The sequence below is a fragment of the Mesocricetus auratus genome, unplaced genomic scaffold (genome assembly GCF_017639785.1).
Source record: "Mesocricetus auratus isolate SY011 unplaced genomic scaffold, BCM_Maur_2.0 Super-Scaffold_100004, whole genome shotgun sequence".
Taxonomy (NCBI): domain Eukaryota; kingdom Metazoa; phylum Chordata; class Mammalia; order Rodentia; family Cricetidae; genus Mesocricetus; species Mesocricetus auratus.
In genome coordinates this window covers 87,945,610-87,966,404 of record NW_024429189.1, presented here as the reverse complement: position 1 = coordinate 87,966,404, position 20,795 = coordinate 87,945,610, and the positions used below count along the sequence as shown (strand labels likewise).

The 20,795-nt window shown below is 53.1% G+C and overlaps 1 protein-coding gene and 1 long non-coding RNA gene across 3 annotated transcripts; one reads left to right on the top strand and one right to left on the bottom strand.

Annotated features, from left to right (window-relative positions):
- Positions 1 to 601: 601 nt before the first annotated feature.
- On the bottom strand, positions 602 to 20,692 carry Map1a (microtubule associated protein 1A). 2 transcript variants are annotated; one of them, XM_005068513.4, is made up of 7 exons: positions 20,455 to 20,692; positions 19,508 to 19,609; positions 11,570 to 11,652; positions 11,247 to 11,387; positions 2,927 to 11,051; positions 2,258 to 2,478; positions 602 to 2,083 (listed from the first exon to the last, which is right to left on the bottom strand). In XM_005068513.4, the coding sequence occupies exons 1-7, from the start codon at positions 20,690 to 20,692 to the stop codon at positions 1,928 to 1,930; spliced, it is 9,066 nt and encodes a 3,021-aa protein (XP_005068570.1). In that variant the 3' UTR covers positions 602 to 1,927. The 2 variants fall into 2 exon arrangements, with proteins under 2 accessions (XP_005068570.1, XP_021081922.1); XM_021226263.2 differs by having other exon boundaries at positions 2,258 to 2,475.
- LOC121140494 lies at positions 17,996 to 20,516 on the top strand. Its single transcript, XR_005877355.1, has 3 exons — positions 17,996 to 19,160; positions 19,989 to 20,127; positions 20,402 to 20,516. It is a non-coding gene; the product is annotated as an uncharacterized LOC121140494 (long non-coding RNA).
- Positions 20,693 to 20,795: the final 103 nt, after the last annotated feature.

Sequence of the window (20,795 nt, the reverse complement as noted above, 5' to 3'; positions counted from 1 at the left end):
CATTCCCTAAACAAATGTATATACTCACATTTTAAAACCATTTTCAGATTATTTTGTGTGCTTTTTAAAAAATTTTTATTTATTTTTGCTTTATGTGTATGGGTGTTTTGGTTGCATGCATGCCTGGTGTCCACAGAGGCCAGAACTGGCATAGGAGTCACTGGAACTGGAGTTTTTGAGAATTGTGAGCTGCCATGTGGGTGCGAGGATAGGCTTCAGTCCTCTGGAAGAAGAGCCAGTGTTCTAACCACTGAGACACCTCTCCGGCCCCTTGGATTTTTGGTGTTTTGTTTTTGAGACAAGGGCTGACTCACTATATAGCTGAGGCTTCCCTCCAGCTCCTGATTCTCCTACTTCTACCCTGAGTGCTAAGATCACAGGCATATTCCATCACACCCTGCTTCTTTGCAGAAATGTAATGGTTCCCACATCTCTTCCTCCTGTCACCCATGTGTTCTCTGGCTCCCCGAAGTCCTGAAACGGGTGTGACTAATCAGGAGTCTTCCCAGATAGATGATAATGTTGACTGAAGCAGAGATGGAGACCAGGACAACTGAGTTACGTATGGAGTCTGGAAAAGTCTAAGCAGCACTACACCATCTGCAATGAACTTGATTTATTGTTAGACTTGAAGGTGCTCTGTTACAGCAGCTGGGAACTGTAGCAGGGAAGTGTGGGGAGGAGCAGAGCACAGCCTCGGGAGAAGGGAGCTAGGAAGAGCATGGGACAGGCTCCTATTGACTTCCCGTTGACTGGGCCAAGAAAGCAAGCCTCGGGGACTACCAGCATCTGGGTTTCTCAGTCCAGCAGGGTGTCGCAGGGCTGCTGACTGGTTTGCTTGGGTCGAGGTCTTGTCCTGTAGTGGAAGGCTCAGCCTGTCTTCACCTCTCTCTGGAGGAGTTAAGCTATAGCTCTGCTTCCTCTCTTCTTTCCCCTCCTTTCCCGTTTTCCCCAAGTTCTCTAGACCAGCCTCCACCTTCCGGAACCTCTGTCTAAGAGTTTGGGTTTAGAGAGGCAGCCAGCATTCCCATTTCGGCTGCAGGATGGTAGAGGATTGGAATGTTGGGGTAGTCACACGGCTAGAATGTCAGATGTAAGGGTGTCAGGCAGTGGCTTATTTTTAACCCATAACACACCAGGCCATAGCAGATGACCACATGCAGAGAAGCCAAGCAGGGGATGAGAAGGGATCCGTCCGGACTGTTGGAATGGGCAGGTGAAGACTAAATGATCAGGGAGCTTGGAGGAACTGGGGTTGGGACTCTTCTTGCCCTTTGCACTGCCCAGGGGGCCTGGTCTGGGCACAGCCCTAGGTCATAAATGGCATGAAGCTGGGGCTGGGAGATGAGATCCGTTTTCCTCTCCCTTGTTCTTGGTCTAAAGAGCTTCAAGTTTTGGATTGAGACATTCAGATATTGCAAGAAGCAATAAGACAGTATAGCAGCCACCTGCCCTCGGGTCCCTGCTGGAAACCCAGACCCTGGTGGCTAGGGCATGGAGATGGAGGAAAGGGCACAGCTCTGGGTACCTTACTAACAGTGGCCTTCCCTACATCACATAAATTATTGGCAATCCTTTCTGGCATGCCAAATAAATAACGAGGTGGGGGGGGGTGTTGATCTCCTTCTAAGACGGAGGAGTGTGTTCTCTGAAACCCACCCTCCTCATCCAAGACCAACATTTGGCAGTGCTGGGAGAGGGTTTCAGGCATCGGTGAATTTTCATAATTTTGTAACCCCCTATTACCTTTGGTTTTGAAGCCCCAGGAACAGATGAGGGGAAGGACAGCACCTCCCACGTAGCCCACATCCTCACACATGACCTCGCCCCCTACCCAGCTCCATTTCCCTCAACCCCACAGGACTCAGCAGTGGACATTCTCTAAATGAGCTGGAGTGGATCCTTGGGGAAGGGAGGGTGGGTCTACTCAGAACTCAATCTTGCAGGCTGGAAAGGACTCGTCCTGCATCACCACGGTGCTGCTGCTAGCCAGGACCAAGACGTTCAGCTGCTGCTGTTGTTCATGTGTCTGCTGGTACCACTCACGAGTCACCTCCGTGTCGTGAGTTGGGATCAGAGTCACCTGAGAGGAAGAAGACATGCCCAGGTGAGACTGTGAAGGAGAGACAAATGAAGGTCTCAGACATGAACCTGCTGCCAAAGGGCGGGCCTTGTCCTTTTGTGAATGGGGCTGTCCTATGGATGCCTCTGATAGAGCTTTGACCAGACTCCGTCCTTTGTATCTCTTGCTACTTACCTGAAGGTTCTCCCCCCACTGGGCCTTGCCTTCCAGCAGGGCATCCAGCACAGCCCTGCTTGGCTCGCCATTGGCAGGGTCATTCCCACTGACCACATAGTAGGATGCACGCACTCGGCGGAAGAAGTCCAGATCGGCAGTCTTGCCGCTGCAGTGATTTGGGATATAGGCAAGATCCACATACACAGGAGGGCCAGAACCACCCTTGGAGCCCAAGGCTGCTGTAGAGACAAGCAGAATGCATTGTTTAAAAAGAGTTCAGCAACAGTGCTGCACACCTTTAATCCCAGAGCTCAGGAGGCAGAGGCAGTGGATCTCTGTGAGTTCAAGGCCAGCCTGGTCTACAAAGTAAGTTCCAGGACAACACAAACCCTGTCTCGAAAAACAAACACAAAGCAAAAAGACTACCTGGGGCCGGGCGTTAGTGGCGCATGCCTTTAATCCCAGCACTAGGGAGGCAGAGGCAGGCGGATCTCTGTGAGTTCGAGGCCAGCCTGGTCTACAAGAGCTAGTTCCAGGACAGCCTCCAAAGCCACAGAGAAACCCTGTCTCGAAAAACCGAAAAAAAAGAAAAGACTACCTGGCCACATCCCCACACTGGAGCCTTTAACTAGCCCACACCTCCTCCAACCCACAGTATTCCTATTCCTACTCTCCTGCCCTACTCACTGGATCCTGCCCTGAGTCCGTTGACCAAGCCTTTGGACATGGGACTGTGGCCATCCTTTTCTTCTGCTGGGGTGACCTGGCTGGGAGTGCTGCGTGGTCGGGGTAGGGTCCGAGATGTTCGGTCTGAAGGCCCTTTTCCAGGGGTAGGTGACCGTTTTCCCCGAATATCCAGACGCCGTGCAGGAGATGCTGGCTTGGCCCGGGTTGGGGCCCTGCGCCCTAGTCGCCCCTGCACCTTCTCCTTTTCTCGTAGTCTCTCGACTCTCCCGGACTCTGAGCTGAGCCCCTCAGGGTCAGCCATGCAAACATCCGGTCGGGGAGGGGATGGGCGGGGGTCTGGCTGGGGTACTGGGGGTGGGTCATGGCCAGGCCTGGGGTGGTGAGTGCCACTAACTCCCCCAGCTTTGTCCACAGGCAAGAAGTCTCCGTCTTCATCTGAGTCGAGGGCTGCCTCGGCTGTGATGGACGGACACTCCTCAGTTTCTGGAGGGACATCAGAATCTGACTGTGAGGAGCCTGAGTCGCTGGCTGATGTGGGAGGTGTCTCATCAACCACAGGGCAGGGGCCCCCTGTGGCCCCTGGCCTCCCTGCCCGGCGCCGCCCCCCTTTTCCTACCAGCCGAGCTTCTTCAGTTGAAAGGTCACTGTCATCTGTGAATGGGGGCAGAGGTGGGTTCAGGAATGAGGGAGAAAGCTCCCCACAGTGGGGGCGGGGCTCTGAAGTACATCCCTGCGGTCCAGCTTCAACTTCAGGAGAAAGACTGCAGGGTGGGGCCCCGGGGCTCTTCCCAGGGCGTAGCTGCTCAGAGGAAAGAAGTGTGTCTGGCCGGGAGCTCCTCTCAGCTCCCTCAGGCCAGGACCCTCGTTCCCAAGCAGGACAGGCCTCGACCTCTTCTTTTTCAGCCTTGGCCGTGGCAAGCCCTGGTGGATTGGGACTGGCTTCTGCTAGGCCATTGGCTGCCTGATCTCCAGAGGGGCTCTGGAAGGGGCTTGGCTTCTTGGTGAATTCCCCTGAGCACTCCAGGCGGCAGGGCAGCATACCATCATCCATGTCTCCAGGCAGGCTTGGAGCTGGAGCTGGAGCTGGAGCCAAGTCCAGTGAGGGTAAGGGTGCTGGGCTCCGGGGAGCGAGGTCCCAGAGGCTGTGGGGAGCAGGCTCCAGTCCTGGGCCCAATTCTCCAGCGCCTTGTTCAGAAGGCAATAAGCCAGGAGGGAAGCGTTCGGCCACACTTGAAATTACAGGTGTGGTGGCCTCAGAAGAGGACCCTTCAGACAGGGCAGGTGAGGCAGGTCGTGGCAGATTGGAGAGGAGAGGGGCCCCAGGAGAGCTGGGTGATGGAAGTTGGGGTAGTGAGGAATCCAGGCTGGGTGCCTTGGTCACTTCCAGGTACTCATCATGTCTGGTTCTGGTTGGAGTTCCTGGAACCAGGGCCAGTGCTCGGTCCCCAGAGAAGGCAAGAGAGCCACAGGGTGCAGATCGGGGTTCAGCTGGAGAGGGCAGCTGAGGGGGAGCAGGCTGCAAGGAGGAGAAGCCGAAGGCTGAAGCAGGGAAGTCCAGACTTGGTCGGGCAGGTCCTAGGTGTGAGTCTGAGGAAAGGCTGGTGTGCACCTCAGTTTCAGGCCACACCGAGGGGTGGCCCACAGGCATGGGGTGATGGGGACTTGGGGACTGGGCCTCTTTCTCTGGCTGTTCTCCAGCCCCCTTCTCCAGGTCTGAGTCACTAGTGCTATCATCCCAGTGACCCGGGCCCAGGTCTTTTGGGGATGGGATCCTCCTGCCTGGGCTACAGCTCACTGTGCTTCCATTGAGAGGGGGGCTTGGGCCTTTGCTCAGGGAGACAGGGGCACGGGGCGGCACTGCTGGCGGGATGAGGCTGGGATCCACATTGGGTCCTGGCTCAGGCTCTTGCCTGGGAGGTACAGCGGGTCCTGCCAGAGCTGCATAGCTGAAAGTTGAAGTGTCTGCTTGGAGGTTTGGGGGTGAGACAGGGGAGGAAGACTCCTTCTCTGCAGATGTATTGCAGCTAGCAGCCTCCTCCTTGCTTGAGAGGCTTGGTGGCCAATCCCCGGATGCCCCCAGTGGAGGCTCCCGAGTGGGGCAAGCCGGGCCCAGCCCAGTAAGCATCATCTGCTCGTAGATGTCTGCATACTGAAAGCTCCTCTCGTCAGGATAGGGTGTGGGCTCTCTCTGCTCTGGCTCAGTCTGCTCAGGATCCCTGGCGGTGTGGCTCTCGCCAGCCTCTGGGACCTTTGAACTGCAGGGTCTGTGGTCAGGAGCCCCAGGCCCACCCTCTCCTTCCCGTTCCCCTTCAGCTTTTCTATAGTCCTTCCCCAGAGGGGAGTATGGTCCACCTTCCAACTCAGCTGCTCCCTCCTGCACTGCGGCCACCACACTGTCATACTCAGCTATGCCCCAGGAGAAGGGTACGGGAGTCTGTGGTACTGGGGCAGGCGTGGGAGGAGCTGGAGCTGGAGAGAGGGGTGCAGGGGGCAGGGGTCTATCCTTAGGTACCCATGGTGGGATCTCGGCTAGCCATGAAGGGGTGGTAGGTTCATTCCTTGAGGGTGGTGCTGGCTTAGTGTCTGGGACAGGGCTTTCTTGCCCTGGGGCTGGAGGAACCCTCTGTCCAGTCATCTCAGGTGGGGAGGATGGAGGAGAGATAATCTCAAAAGGAGAGCGAGTCAGCTTGTCCTCTTCCTCTGGTGGCAGGCCAACTGGTGACTCTGCAAGCCAGCGCTCCACCTCCAGCCCCTTCTGTGGCAGGGGCTCCTGGAAATCCTTGAAATCTGAGGTCCAGGGACTCCGGGGAGTGTGCTGCAGCCGGGCCACCTCTTGTTCATCTGCCACCTCATCAAGAAAAGTGCTTTCACGTTCCTCACAGTACCTTGAACGGGCTCCTTGGCCATCGAGCTCATGAGGGAACCAGACCTTCCTGTCACAGCTCAGCTCCCCCCAGTATGTGTCCTGCTGCAGGGCCATGTTTCTGTCCCTCCAAGCTCTAACTTCTTGTTCAGGGGACTTGCCCTCCCAGGCTGGGGCAGGCTCTTTCTGTTCTCCAACGGGCTCTCCTCTGGTTGGAGATGTTTCTCGCCATCCCTGGACCAAGTCCTGGTCCTTCCAGTATTTCTCTTCCTGCTCTTGGGCCTTGCCCACCTGTACTATGCTCTCTTCCCCACCCAGGGCTCTGGTCCTCTCTACAACAGCATCATCCTTCTGTTCCACAGCCTTGGCCTTTTCTGGAGACTTTCGGTCAAGGGTTGTCTCTTTCAGTGTTGTGGTTTTATCTTCCAGGAAAGAGCTCTTTTGCCCCTGAGCTTTGTCCTCCTCTTTTAGGGTCCCGTCTTTCTGTTCAGTGGCCCTGATGTCTTGGTCCAGGGTATCACTCTTCTTTCCCGGGGCCCAGTCTTTCAGTTCTAAGGCCAGGTCTTTCTCTTCTGAGGCCTCACCCTTCTGTTCTTTATTAGCCTTGCTTTTCTGCTCAGGAGTACTGTCTGTCTGTCTCGGTTCAGGGACACTGCTCTCTGGAGCCCTGTCTTTCTGTCCTAAGGTTCTATCTTTCTCTTCTGGGGTCTTGTCTTTTGGCTCTAAGACCTTGTCTTTTTGTTCTAAATCTCTGTGTTCTTGTTCTCTGTCTTTTGGTTCAGTGGCCTGGGTCTGTTGCAGGGCTGTGCCCTTTTGTTCTGAGTTCTTGTCCTCTGCTGGGACCTGGTCCTTCTGTTCCAAGTCTTTGTCTTTGGGTTCTGGAGTCTTGGCCAGCCCTACGGCTGCCTCCTTTTGGTCCAAGTCTCTGCCCTTCTGCTCTGAAGTCTTATCCAGCTGTTCTCCAGGCTTGTTCTTCTCATCTAGAGCCTTGTCTATCTGATGCATGACTGCGCCCTGCTGGGCAACAGCAACCTTCTCGTGCAGAACTCTGTCTTTGTGCTGGAGGATTTCATCTTTGAGCTTGAGCTCCTCTTCCTTCTGCTCAGCAGCTCTGTCTTTCAAGAATGGAGCTTTACCTTCCCACTCCATGCCAAGGTCCTCCATGGCAGGGCTTGACAAAGACTCAGGACTCTTGGTGAGGGAGCTGTCAGATGTCATAACGTGTTCACCAGGGCCAGTGACCTCCCCAGGTGAGTGTTTCCTGTCGCCTGACAGTGCAGAGTGAGAGAGAGAACTGACAGGTAATTTTCCAGCAGGGCTCTCATCTGTGACACCTGCCTCTCCAGCAGTCTCATCTGTGGGAGGTGGCACTGTGGCTATGTGGGACTCTGGAACAGACACAGGAGCTAGGTGGCAGGAGGAGTCTTCCCCCTTTATCATAGGCCCCCTTTCTTCCTTTCCTAGGCTTAGTTCTCCAAACTGGAGGGTGCCAAGGCTTTCTGGGGAGAGCTGCTTAGAAGAGATATCCAGAGAAGTCTCCTTGCTAGGACTCTCTTCTGAGAACGACAGTGACTGGGTGTCCTCTGGAGACACCATTGGCCAAAGGTCTTTGTGTAGGTGCTGCTCTTTCGGGCTACAGGGAGACCTGGAGGTGGCCTCTTGTTTGGCAGTGTCTGGGGAGACCACACTGAGGACAGACAGGGACTCTGCATCTTCAGGGGAAAGGCTTTGGTCAGTAAACCGAAGCACCTCATCTCTCTGTGGTTCGTGGTGTTCTTCCAGTAGTTCCTTCACCTCTCTAGGAAGGGCTTCTGCTCCTAGTGTTGAACCTGCCTCTCCAGTCTCAAACACTATCGCTTTATCTTGTTCTGGTAACAGTTGAATAGTGTAGCCAGTCTGACCCCTGGCAATGCTGACAGGGGCTTCCTGGGCGTGGGGGCTCCTGGGAAGAGGTGCTGTCCCCTCTCCTAGTATGCCCTCTTCAGGCTCTGGCTTGACTGTCTGCTTTTCAGCATCTGCCTTGCCTGCACCTGGAGTATGCTTGCCTCCCCAGGAATCTTCTTGAAAGTCTTGAGGCTCAGACTTCTCTTCCACTGGGGACTGATGAAAGGGTGTGTGGGTGGCACTGGGTGGACCAGATGGTGGAGGAGACGCCATTTTCACTGTGCTGTCATCGGGGCTGAGGCACCGTTCCTCCACTTCTCCAAGGGTTGGTTCCCCTGGATGTAGGGCATGACCAGGGGCACCAAACACAGCAACATACTGACTGGGAAGTTTCTCAGATGCTGTTACATTTGTCTCCTCTTTCTTTTCCACAGCTTTCTCCCCAGCCAAGCCCCTTCCTACAGCCTCTCCTTTCTTCTCCAACTCCCCAGTCACAGAGAAATCCTCACAGGGTGGGGACTTGAAGCCCTTATCTTCTTCCAATGAAGAGGTGGGTGAGATGGTACCAGCTGATGGCACATAGTCCAAGCCCTGAGTAGCTTCAGTGCGGGAGGAGGGGATACTTGTGACTGTGTCAAGCAACAAAGAGCTCTTGCCTGTCTCCTCTGTCTGGGGAGCTGTGAGTGAAGCCACGGATTGGTCCTCAGCCACCGATGTAGCAAAGGAAGAGAGTTTGTCACACTCGGTGATTGATGTAGCTGAAGATACATGTTCCTCTTCAGCCAAAGGGGCGGCCACCATGTTGGGAGGGTAGGTGAGTTCAGGCTCAGATGCCCCATAAGTTTTGCTCGAGGTGGCAGGAACAGTGCTATCTGCGGGCTGGCTGGCTTCAAAGGAGCCAGGACCTTCAGGCCCAGAGAGGTCATAGGTACTTGTAGGAAATCTGGGTGGGGCTGGGCGTTCCTCTGGCTCATCGTGGATCTCCTCATCTGAGATAGTCTGCTCCGTCTCTGAGTAGCCAGGGATTGTCTCATCCTGGATGTAAGAGACATGCTCAATGGCTCCTGCAGGTGTGGCCAAGCTGCTGAGGAGCGATGAGGTCTCCTTCTCGGGCGCTTTATCCTGGGATCCCAGCTCCCGGCCTCCAAGAGCCCCTCTGTTCTTTGGGGTTACCTTTAAGGCTTCCTGCATATGTTTTTGATAAAAACTCTCAGCTTTTGTCTCCTCCTCATCCTCATCTGAAGGGTGGGCCTCCTCCATTTCTTCTAACTCAGCCTTCTCTATCACATCTTCCTTTACCTCAGGTTCACTTTCCTCCCTGGTCTCAGCGTTCTCCGGAATCTTCTCGGCTTCTCTCTGCTGCTTCTCCTCCCAGGTTTCTTTCTCTTTCTCTGTCTCAATCCCTGAGTCCAGGCCTCTGTTCTTGCTCCCTTTATCCTCAAGAAAGTCTGGGACAACCTCCTTCTCTATTATCACATGTTCTTCTTGGTCCAGCCCTGAGACAGAGGGATGTCCTTCCTGGATGGCTGTGCTTGGGTGTTCCAGCTCTGTAGCATCTACATGGAGTGGTTTCTCGCCTAGTACTATGTCCCTTTGTTCTCTCTCCTCACGCTTCAACTCCTCGAAGTCCTGTGTGAGGTCCTCTGGTGAGGACAAGGTCAACTCTCTGTGCCCGCTGACAGTTGGGAGTGGTGCAGGCCCCCTCTGGGCTGGGGGTGTCCGGGGCTCAGAAGACAACTCTTTTTCCCCACGGGCAACTCGGCCTTTGTCTGTCTTGATTCTCCCAGGGGCCTTGGCTTTATAGAGGGTCTTGCGGACCTCAGGGGTGAAAGGCTTCAGGTCTGGCTTGGAAAATTTCTTCACTTCCGTTTTGTTATCTTTCCTCTTCTCGTCCTTCCTGGCATCCTTTTTCTCTTCCTTCCTTCCTTCCTCCTTCTTGAGTTCCTTCCTTTCCTTCTTGATCTCCTTTTTCTCCTTGTCCTTTTTCTCCTCCAGCTTTGATATCTTTTCTTTCAGGTGCTTCTTCCCCACTTTGTCCTTGATCAGCTTTCGCTTCTCAGCCTTCAGTGCCTCACTCGATTCCATCCTCACCCTGTCAGGCTTGGAGGGCTTTTCCGGGGCCTTCTCAGATGCTTCTTTTGCTTTCTTTTCTGTCTTGGTTAACTCCTTGGCCAGCTCTGAGCGGGCCTCCTTGGCTCCCTCCTCTAACACTTCCTCACGTTTAGCCAGTTTGCTCACTGCTGTCTTGGGAGCAGCTTTGAGGCTCTCCTTGCTGTCAGCCCTATGTTTGATTTTGCTGGGTTTCAAATTGGCAGGCATGGCCCCAGCAGCCAGGTCCTTCTGCGTTGCCACAGGGTAGCGCAGGAAGTCCAGGTGCCGGAGCTTTTCCAAGCCCTCCAAGATCTTGTTCTGGGGAGCATTTCCTGGGAAAAGCACACGCACAATCTTCTCCGTAGGGTTGGCTGGGAGCCAGACCACCAGAGCGGTAATGGAGGTCAGGTAGGGGACAGAGATCTCCGCCTCCTTCCCATTGGCCAGCACAATGCCTGTCTTGGCTTTACTATTACCTGCCCACTTCTGCATGAGGAACTGCATCTCTTTACTGTCCTTGACAGGGTTGAGGACATACATGTCCAACCGACCCACACCCATTTTGTGGAAGAGGGTCAGCGGCTCAATGGTGTTGCTGACCACACGATACAAGGGCTCAGCTTGGATGCCTAGGCGGTTTAGGTGCTGAAGAGTGAGACAGGCCTCCTCAATGCTGCGCTTGGCCTTCCGGGAGGCATCTGGCAGCCGAAGCTTATCGGGCACATTGAAGAACACAACTCCAAGCTCAGGGGAGATGAGGTTCTTCACCCAGTCGCTGTAGCTGCTAGAGCCCTGGGACTGCTCCTCCTCCAGCTCTGCCACTTTGCGCTGCAGGAGTCCATTGATGCCTGGCAGATTGTCAGCCCCAATGTGTGTGAGCAGCACTGAGTCAATGCGGTCCAGATGCCGCACCAGCTTCCAGAAGCAGGACTTACGGTCAGAACCACCGTCCACCAGGATGTTAAAACCATTGACAGCAAAGAGGGCAGAGTCCCCACGGCCACCAGGAAAGATATAGCAGCAAGGCTTGGAGAGCTTGAGGAAGCCTCCTGAGGTGGGGGGTTCAAGCAGGTCAAAGGGGGATGGCACATCCACAGTCTCAGAGACATACTCGGAGAACTCAGCCACACCATCCATGGTGGGTAACACAGGCTCAGGATTTAGCTGGAGGTGCAAGGTCTCTTGGGAACTGTACAGTCCCAGGTGGCTCCAATCACCCTCCCCTAAGCAGGAAACAGTGAGGAAGGCCTGGATCCCAGGGTCTCTATTGCTGAGCAATTGGGCAATCTAGAGGAATGGGAGATAGAAGCCGATCAGGTCACTGAGGTTGTTTTAGTCTGACTCAGATTCAGTCCCCTAATCTTTGCCTGTTTCTGAGGTAAATGCCTAGCTCCTGTCAGGGTTCCCCTTCCTTGCTTTCTCACCACAGTTTAAATACTGCTCCTTGTTCCCTTCTTCCCAGACACCCAACAGGAGGCTTACCTCAGGACTGTGAAGGACCCGGGCAAAGTTCTGGTAGGAGTAAGTACCACTCTGCAGGATAAGGTCTCCCTCAGGCTCTAAAGTCTGTCCACTCAAGATTAGTAGTTTGTGAGCAGATGGAGTACTAAGAAGATGGTGAACCTGAAATGGAAGAAGGGCAGGATGGTATTGGGGACCCAGGGGAGGCACTGAAATCCCTGGTCCCTCCTTCAGTAATATAATACCCCAGAGTGGTGCTGAGGACCGTGTCAGCTGGGATAGCACACAAGATGGAGTACCACCGCAAAGGGTGGGTTGGAGCAAGGCATCTGCCCTGGCCTTACCTCTGAGCTGATGCTGTCTGCACTGGGGTTGACTAGGATGATGGTCTCTAGGATCTCACTCTGGTGGCAGAGGGTCCTCTGGCCTGAGGGAGAGATGTAGCATTTGTAATGAAATTAGTAGGCATTAACTTAAAGTGAGAATTACTGTGAGAGGCAGGAGAGGAAAAAGCAAATGATCAGAAAGTAGGGTACAGGGGAAATGAGTCCTGGCTAGCCTCAGACCCTGCCATCTAGGATACCACTACGTAAGGTCTAGGAACCGCTTCCTCCAGCCCCTCCTCTCATGCTTTCTCCCTCTGCTCCCCCACATAGCTGACATCTCCCTTCCCTCCATCTGCCACACCCTCTGCTGCCCAGGCCCTGCCCCTTTGCCTAGAACTTCAGCCCCAGACTGCCCTGTGGACAAGAAGCTTTTGTCTCCTCTGGAGCACTAAGTTCCTGGTGCTGCCTGGGGAATTGGGGGGAGGGCTGGAGGGAGGGCTCTTGGGATGCCATCTTTACAGAGATTTCTCTGCTATTGCCCTTGGCCCGTAGTGAGGAGACGGGAGCTTCATCTCTGCAGATTTCCCCATCCTTTCCACACCCTCTGCCCCATCCAAGGACAGAATTCCTGTTGCAGAAGATTTGGGAGACATGTGTCAACTTGGTTCTTGGAGTTTTCTAATTTAAGGAGTGAACAGAGAATTCTAACTTGCAATTCTGTTTTCTGACTCTGCCAAACCTTCAGTCAGACTCATGCATACCATTCTCAAGAGTTTCTCAGCTCCCTCTCCCTCTGCACCCTCTCCTGTGCCCAGGCTTCAGAGCCGCCTATCTCACTGCCAGCTCATCCTATGGATACTGGAAGTAAGTGCTTGGGTTGGTTCAAAATCAAGGCACGGGGCCAGTGATGCCTTCCCAGGACTCCTGCAAGCTGTACATGCATGCACACATGTTCCCCAAAGATAAAAACAGCAAGCTAGGCATGGCGGCATACACCTTTACTCAGAATGCAAAGGCAGGTGGATCTCTATGAATTCAAGACCAGCTAAGTTCCAGGACAGCCAGAGCTACATAGAGAATTCTGTTCCAAAAAACCAAAGCAAACAAAAAACAATATCATCATCATCATCAACAACAACAACCAAGAAACAAGGAGAGAGTCAAGGTATTGCTCAGGACAGGAAAACGATGACATCCCCATATCTTCTCCCTAATACTCTTTTTCCAGACTCACACAAAGCGCTAAGCTATGAGAGAGACGATTACAGGAGGATGTGACCTTCCAGGCTCTTGCTGTCCTCCACTTCCATCTCAGTCGCAGCCACCATAGGGTTAACCTTAGAGGCTGAGACTCAAACAGCTGGAGGATACTGGGGAGGGGAGGGGAGGCTCATAGTCTGTTCCCGGAGCCCTCTTCTGTGACTCCAACCCCCTTTTCTGAGGTGGGGACAAGGGTGACTGGGGCCAGGGCTTTTGTTAAGAGGAAGAGCCTGATGCCAAGGATCAAGCAGACCTAGGCAGCAGAGGGCTGCAATGCATGGGGGCGGGGGCAGAGGCGGGGGCAGACGAGGGTGTTGGAGACTCAAATCCTAAACCAGGCATATTGGGCCCAAGGAGTTCAAGGGTCCTTTTCTATGAACTTGAGGTCACTTCCAATGATGAGCACTACCTGAGAGGCAGGCAGGGGCAGGGCTTAAGCAGCTAGGGTGTCAACATCCTTTGCCAGTCTTAAGTAGTTCAGATTTAGGAAAGCCAGGACTCCCCCAACACAAACAAGGTCACACTTTCAATCTAGATGGAACAGAAAGAGATTTCCTCTCCAGCTACATCTCCACTCCAGCAGCAGCTCCGTGGTCCCCAGTGTATCCTCACTAGACCTCTGACCCCTTCCTGTTCTGACACAAGACCTCAGCCCTAGCCCTGGGGAGCAAGTCCATTATGTCCCAAATCCCCGAATCCCCGTCCGGCCTAGGGGACAGCCGTGTTTCTCTTTTCTGTTCCCCGGCTCTGCCGATCAAGGGGACTGCCTTGTTTTTTTTTTGTTCTTTTTTTTGTTTGTTTGTTTTTTTCTTTGCAGAGGACCATCTTGAGAGGCTGGGGCACTTCTCGTGACCAGCACTAGGGTCGAGGGTGGGCTTCGGTGTGAAGCTGAGTGGGCAGGAGGGCAGGTGTCTCTGCAGTGAGGCAGAAGGGGGTGCTCAGGCAGCTGCAGTTTGCCGCAGTGTGTGAGTGTGCGCGCTGAGCTCAGCCTCCAGCTCCGCCCCCACCCCCCACCCCAGCATGACAAGTCATTTTCTTGGCTGCCTCTGCATGGGGGGGTGGGGTGGGGATGGGGTGCACACAGACAGGGAGAAGAGACTGGCTTCTCTGTTGGAGAGCCCCCATCTTGGGAAGAAAAGCACAGATGTGGTGAGGGTGGGACCGAGACAGGGAACCCATGGGGTTGACAGGACCCGGAATGCAAGGCAGCTGCAGAGGAGCCAGGGCTCTCAAGCTCCCGAGTGGCCTCAGAGAGGCCGCAAACGGGGGCTTAAAGCCCCGGGCTCACTCAAACTCGCCACAGGGAATGGGGTGAGGGGAGCCAAAACAAACCAGTTAGCCTGTGAGGAGGCGCATGCCACGTCTTAGTGACCCATTCCTCCCTCTCTTCCAGCGTGTTACCCACCCTCCCTTACTTGGCAAAAGCTCGGCTGCCCCACTCACCCCAGAATAGGACCAGTCTAGTAGCTGATAACCCAAGAACCCTCCCAGTAGGTACATTCCATAACAGCCCCCAAATTCCTCCTGTGCCCTGGCTGCCAGGCAAAGCCTGTGGCACCACCCTCTGTTGCTGCCTCTCAGCTGATGGTCCCCACCCCCACCTAGTACAGAGGTGGACTGTCACAGCCTCTGTTGGTTCCACAGGCTCTGGATCCAGCTGAAACCCAGTCAGTAATGGTCACCTCCTCTCTCCATCTCAAGCAGTCTCCCCACCAAGCCCCCCAGGTCCAGATGCAGCAGATTTACAAGGTATCAGCTGCTCCCCATCCTGAGTCCCTATCGCAGCACCCCCATCCCTCTGCCATGCTGCGTAAGGCTCTTACCCTGGGGTGTGGGAGGGAGCCCCTCATGGAGGCATCAGCTCCGGCCTTAGCCGGGTGGCTTCAGGGAAGAGTCTGCGGCACTTGGGGTGGGAGTGAGGGGGGGCTGCTTGCCGGGGAGGGCGGTGCCAGGGCGGGGAAGAGGGGCTGGTCTGTGACGAGGCACTGGAGACTTAACTGTTTCTTAGCCTTTACAGTGTCAGAGTTCCTGGTGCTTCTGCTTGGCTACGGGGAAGGGGGAGGGATCCAAGGTGTTGTCTAGCAGTTCAAAGAGCCAGATAGGTCTCTCCTTCGGCTCTGAGTACCTTCTCCCCAAATCCTGTTTGGTTAAGAAATACTCTCTCAGCATCAACCAAAGGACCAGAGCCTCACGCACTGGGGTACAGAGCCAGCTGTAGGAGGCAAGGGCCACATGGGCCCTCCCCCTTCCTCTTAGAAACCATCTGCTGCCTCTCCCCTCAGATGGGCCCAGAGAGTGACCTTCAGTCACTGCAAGAGCAGGAGACAGAGGCTGGGGGGCCGTAAGTGGAGGGGAAGCAGTGTGGGGGTGGTGAGTGATGTGGTAAATTGGACCCTGCATAAGCTGGACACTGTTCTCACCACATCAACAGAAAACTGGGGAGGATTGGAGGCTAGTGTGAGATTCTGGAGCAGACACAGTCCCCAGCCCATTGGGGTGGGGCACAGGGACCCTGGGAGCTGCATGCAGGTCCCTGCTAAAGCAGCATGGCTTCAAGCACCCACACAAGCAGGTTTCTGAGTCCTGGCTGTCAGGAGGCTGTCTCTGAAGGGTAAGGGAGGCTTCTGCCTTTCAGTGAAGGACCAAGGAGCATCACCCGGAGCCCAGGGTCAGTCAAAGCTTTTCTTGCTATAGACAAGTTCAATATAAGCTACTCTTTGTAAGGTGTTTGGGTCCAGATTCCTCCTAGTCTCTGTTCCCTATCTCTGTTGCTTCGCTGTGTCTGTCTTTCTTGATCTTGAACCTTCTTATGTTGACCTTGTGCCCTTAGTCTCAGCCTCTGCCTCAGACTCAGCTAAGTGCTCTGGGATTCAAAGGAAAGATCTGGAGTGTCGGAGCAAACACTTATTTTGCCCATCACTGTGATGGTCTTACTCTTAAATCCCTGCCCTCTCTTCATTAGCCCTCCCTGGGTGTGGTCAGCTCCTTCCGCCCACTCACTGGCCAGCCCCAGCCCCACCCTTGCTCCAGGCTGCCAAGGACTGCTTTTGAAGGTCAGAAAAGCCAAAATAGTCTTTGCTCTCAGCAACCCCCACCCCCTTTAGCTTCAGCCACAGGAGAGGAGTAGCTGAGTCACTGGTCCTCTGGGGAACTGGGGAACAGAAGGAGAAGAACCCTTGCTCAGATCCGGAATGCAAAGCAGCAACATGACCATATCCCCATTTGGATAGGAGAGGCCATCTGTGTAGACAGACACACGCTGTATAAACCAAGCTCAGTCCTGAGCAACATGGAGTAGTACCCACCGCCTTCTCAATTTCATTGCTCTTATTTCATCCTGCCTCCAACCTCCTGTCTTCTCTCTGATTTTTAGGGCTCTCTCAGTCTTAGGGGGCACTTTAGTAGACATTGGACTTGGGAACAAATTGACACTTCCCAACTGAAAGCAGAGTCCACCTCTGTTCGAAGCCACATACCTCTACACCGCACCTTGGACACAGTTCCAAGTCACAGTTGGTTTTCCTCCTCTCCCCATCTCTAAGCAGCCACTTGTGACAGTGAACCCTTAACCCTTAACCCTCTCTCCTGCAGTGAAATGGTGAGAGAGAGGTTTGAGCATCCCCTGATTTCATACCTGATGCCACTCTGAATCACACCACCAATGGAGTCAGTTAAACAGTCTCAGAGTTTGCTTTCTCGACTAGCAAATGAGTATACTAGCATCATCCTTCAGCCATGTTGTGAGGACTGCATCGCCTGACAAAGATCCTTTTCCTCTCAACCTTGAGATGCACAAACATGACTGAGTATTTCTGTCTTTGTAGAAGATTTCAGATCCTAAACCAGAATCCCAGACAAGATTAGTATAGGGTAAACTAGGTAAACTGGGGTAAATCTCAGGCAGAGCCCAAACTGGAGATGCTTACAGAATGAGGCTTGGCTTCTATTCATATCTCTCTCTGCCTTCCGATTTCAGCTAACAATGAAAACCTCTACTTCAGGATCCTCTGAACGCACAGATGGAAACAGAGTCAGACAGAAAGGCTCAAAGGGGTTCTTCAGCCTTCCCTTCTCCACCCTCTCACCTCTGTCCAGCTCTCTGGAGTCTCAAGCAGCCCAGACGGGACATGGACTCGATATGTAGTCAAGATGATCCTCTGCCTCTACCTCCCCAGTGTTGGGATTACAGGGCTGCACCACCACACCAAGCTAGCCTGTAGTCTTCAAGTCTTAGATTATCAATCCTCCCTTTCTTATAGGAGTTCAACAGTAGAGGTATCAGAGTTTTATTGAAACTCAATAGTGATGTGTCGGTGTGTTGGCCCACCATTCCTTATCTCCTTCCTTATCCCTATCCCCTGTGGCTTCAGGCCTTCTGCATGCTACATGGGCATTCTGCTGCCAAAGTACATGTTAAGTGAGCACTCTACCACCAAGCTATATGTTAGGTGGGCACTCTGCTGCCAAGGTACATGTTTAGTGGGCACTCTACCACCAACATGCACCCCAGGCCTTAAGGTAGTTTTCAATTATCCTACGTTTTTCTAAGGGTTAAAAATGCTTAGAAGCTTCAGGGATTTTTAGGGTAGGGGGTAGAAACTGTAAAGGAAGGCCCCCAAAATCTCTACTGAAGACCACATGATATGTAAACTACCCTTTAAAGTGTTTTACCAGACTTGACCACTAGAAGGAGCTGGGCCACTGACTATGTGAGGGTCCCTTTTTTTTTTTTTTTCCTGCATGTGGTGGGGCGCGGAATTGTAAATGTAGAGAGGTTGAACCCTGGTAATAATTGCATTCTTCCTGTCACTGTAAGATATAGTTTGTTCCTTCATGATTTTGGCCTAGAGTGTGAAGAAACGGTTGTCTCCCCTATGGAGTAGGACAAAAGGTCAAGCCATGAGGCATTTAGTGTATCTCCTTGAGTTCACCCCAGCTCCTGATTACCTTAGTCTAGTCAACCAAGGGAGGCTGAAGGAGAAGGCGGTGCCTGCAGCTGCTTTGGGCAGACTTTTCAGGGACAGCTGAAAGAGAAGCCAGCAGGGGTGGGGCTGTGGCTGCCTTAAGTTCTGTGGGTTTTTTTTTCCCCCAGGAAATTCTCCACTGTTCTCCAGGGACAAAAACCACCATGAAAATGTCTAAACCTAAAACAAAATCTGTATGTTAAAAGTAAGCCCTGTTCTTGGGTGGGTGGGCCCAAACCTCTTGAGGACACCATAGCAAAACTCTGAAGAATTCAGTAGGTATTTCTACACCAATGCTTGTTTCCAAGAGGTGCCTGAGGATGCATCTCCCTGCAAACCATTTCCCAAGCATTCCCTGCATCTTAATCTGAAGAACAGCTAAGGATGTTGTCTTACGTTCCGTTCATTTCTTACATTACTCAAAGTCTCTGGCCAAAAGGACAAGGCTAGAGAATTTGTTGTGAATTCCTAATAGGAAATAACCCCAAACATCAGTAATTAGTTTAATCCCTGCCAACCCTTTATTCAGACTTGTTTCTAGGAGTGTTAAGTGGTAAATTTGTCTTTGGTCACTGGGAATAGTGGAGGATGTCCCAACATGGGCGATTCTCAATGGAAGGCATTCTCAAAACGAGTGGCTGTGTTGCTAGTCCCATCAGGAAGATTCCAGCCTCACGTTTCATTTGTTTTTAGTCATGTTAACCTAGTTTTCTCCAACTTCTCAGCAGCTCATGAAAAACTATCAATAAGGAAATGACCAAGGATCTACCAGTCTGGAGGAGCAGCAAGAGTCAACTGTCTGCTGCACTAGACAGATGAGAATTATTGATGTACTAATTCTGTTATTTGATGGCAAGGACGACTGAGCTAAATGGAATTCACATACTATAAAACTACATGGAAGGTCTGGTGGCGCATGCCTACAGTCCTAGCACTCGGGAAGTAGAGACAGCACAACAAGTGTGATACCATCCTAGACTGTATGTCAAGCTCAAGGTCATCTTGGACTATATAGTAAGGCCCTGTTTTTTAAAAAAGAAAGTTGCATGGATTGGTGTGTCAACATTAACAATAATATGATCAGATCTCCAACACCTCTATCAAGGGATGTAGGACTTCCTGTACTCAGTAGACATCTGTCATAGAATGCTAATTCCTAAAATCTATCTCACACTTCTAGACTATTTCTGCCACCCAGCAGAACTGATCTCGGAACCAAGCCCCCAAGAAATCCAGGAGACTTTTATTCCAGCCTTGATCTGATGTTGTTAACCTGCTTAGCCTTTGCTAGCAGCATTCTGTTCTGCTCTGCAGATCTGCTGGCTAAGCGAAGAGGAAACAAACAATCCTGAACGGTGGGCTGTGAGAAGCAGGGGACTAGGAAGGTAAGTGAGGCGTTCTGGAATGTTTATAAAGGGGAACAGGGAGGCTGAGGTATGCAGAAAGGGAACACAGAAGAAAAGCCTGGGTTTTTGCCTGCAAGTGATCTGGTCACTTTCTTAGCAGCGCTTGTCAGCTGCTGTCTACAAACAATGCTCTCCTTGGAAAAATTATGCTCTGACATCGTGCGTTTGAAGAGTATACTGGGTAGGTAGGTATAGCTGTGAAGCCACAAAGTCCCTCCCTTCTCTGCTGCCCAAACCTCCCACAAGGCCAGGTCTGCCCTGGCTCCTGGACTTCTCTTCTTCCAGCCCACACCCAAAGGACTGAGACAAATGACCCTAGTCCTAACCTTTGACCTCTGAGGAGAAGTGAGCTAGGTGCCGGGTAATGAAGAGTCTCAACTGTTGGTTCAAGTCAAAGGATGATAAGTCAATGTTCCAGGAGAGAATTCCTGTGGAAGAAAAGAGAGAGAGAGGGTTCTAGGCAAAGTCAGGACTGCAGAGAGCACTGTCAAGCTCCTGGAAGAGGAGGAGCTATCCTCCGAGGAGGATAGCAAGTACCTGTGCGCATCTCTCAACTCCTCTTTCCCCTTTGTGGGAGCCAGAGGGCAAAGAGCAGGGTTTAGACTGAATTTAATAATAAGAGATGAGCTTGTAGTTTTTGTTTTGTTTTACAAGGCTGTCCAGTTATGGTAGAAGTGACAGCCAAGGGTCTATTTCCCACATACTGCTAGTTTTCATAATGATTCCTCTAGCTAAATTGGATTCTAGCTTCTCTTTCTATGGCCCCCTCACCCCCACCCCTCCTAAGAGGCTTGCTTTCTCCCGCAGGCGGCTCCGCAGCGCTGCGCCACAGGCACAACTGAGGAGCCACGAAGGTCAGTCCCTCCCTCAACTTGACTGCCAGGATTCAGAGGTTCGTGATGGGTACCCTGCGTTCAGGAAGCTCCCCTTAAGAAGAAACTGTAAGGTAGGGATTTGGACTTTTCAGGGTCTGGTGAGGGCTTTCCTACATCTTGTTGAGACACTGCGGGAAAGGGGTGTGACCAGAGGGACTCCAGGGTCTGCCCCGGGCAGGAGACTGCGGAATAGCTTGGGGTATGCGAGAAGGATGGGCAAACAAGATGTTGGCAGCTCGAGAGGACAAAGGCGCGTGGAGATCATGCAGATGACAGGGGCACAGGTCTCGGGAAGTGCACATAGAAATGGAGACTACAGAAGTGTGCACTGGATTATGAATGCAGATGGCGGAAAGGTACGGATGGAGTGCTGCAGGACAACCAGGATAGCGGCTCACCTTGTTCAAGGTGGGCCCGCACGGCCCTCAGCTGACTTTCTGTACCAATATCGCCGATCACGATGAGCAAGGAGTATTTCCGCAGATCCCAGCGCGCCGCCGCCACCGCGGCACCGGCTTTGCACAGTGCCTCCGCGGGGTTCTGAGCCGGCGATGCGCCGGGGCTCCGGAGCCCCAGCTCCCGAGTTGTCTCCATGGCAACACTGCCAGGCCGTGCGGTCTGGGCCTCGGTCGCCATGGAAACTCCCGCGGAGTGCTAGGCTGGCTGCGTCCGCTGCGGGGAGAGTGCGCGTGGTTCTTAAAGCCCGGCGGCAGGAGCAGCTCATTGGTCGCTGTCTGTC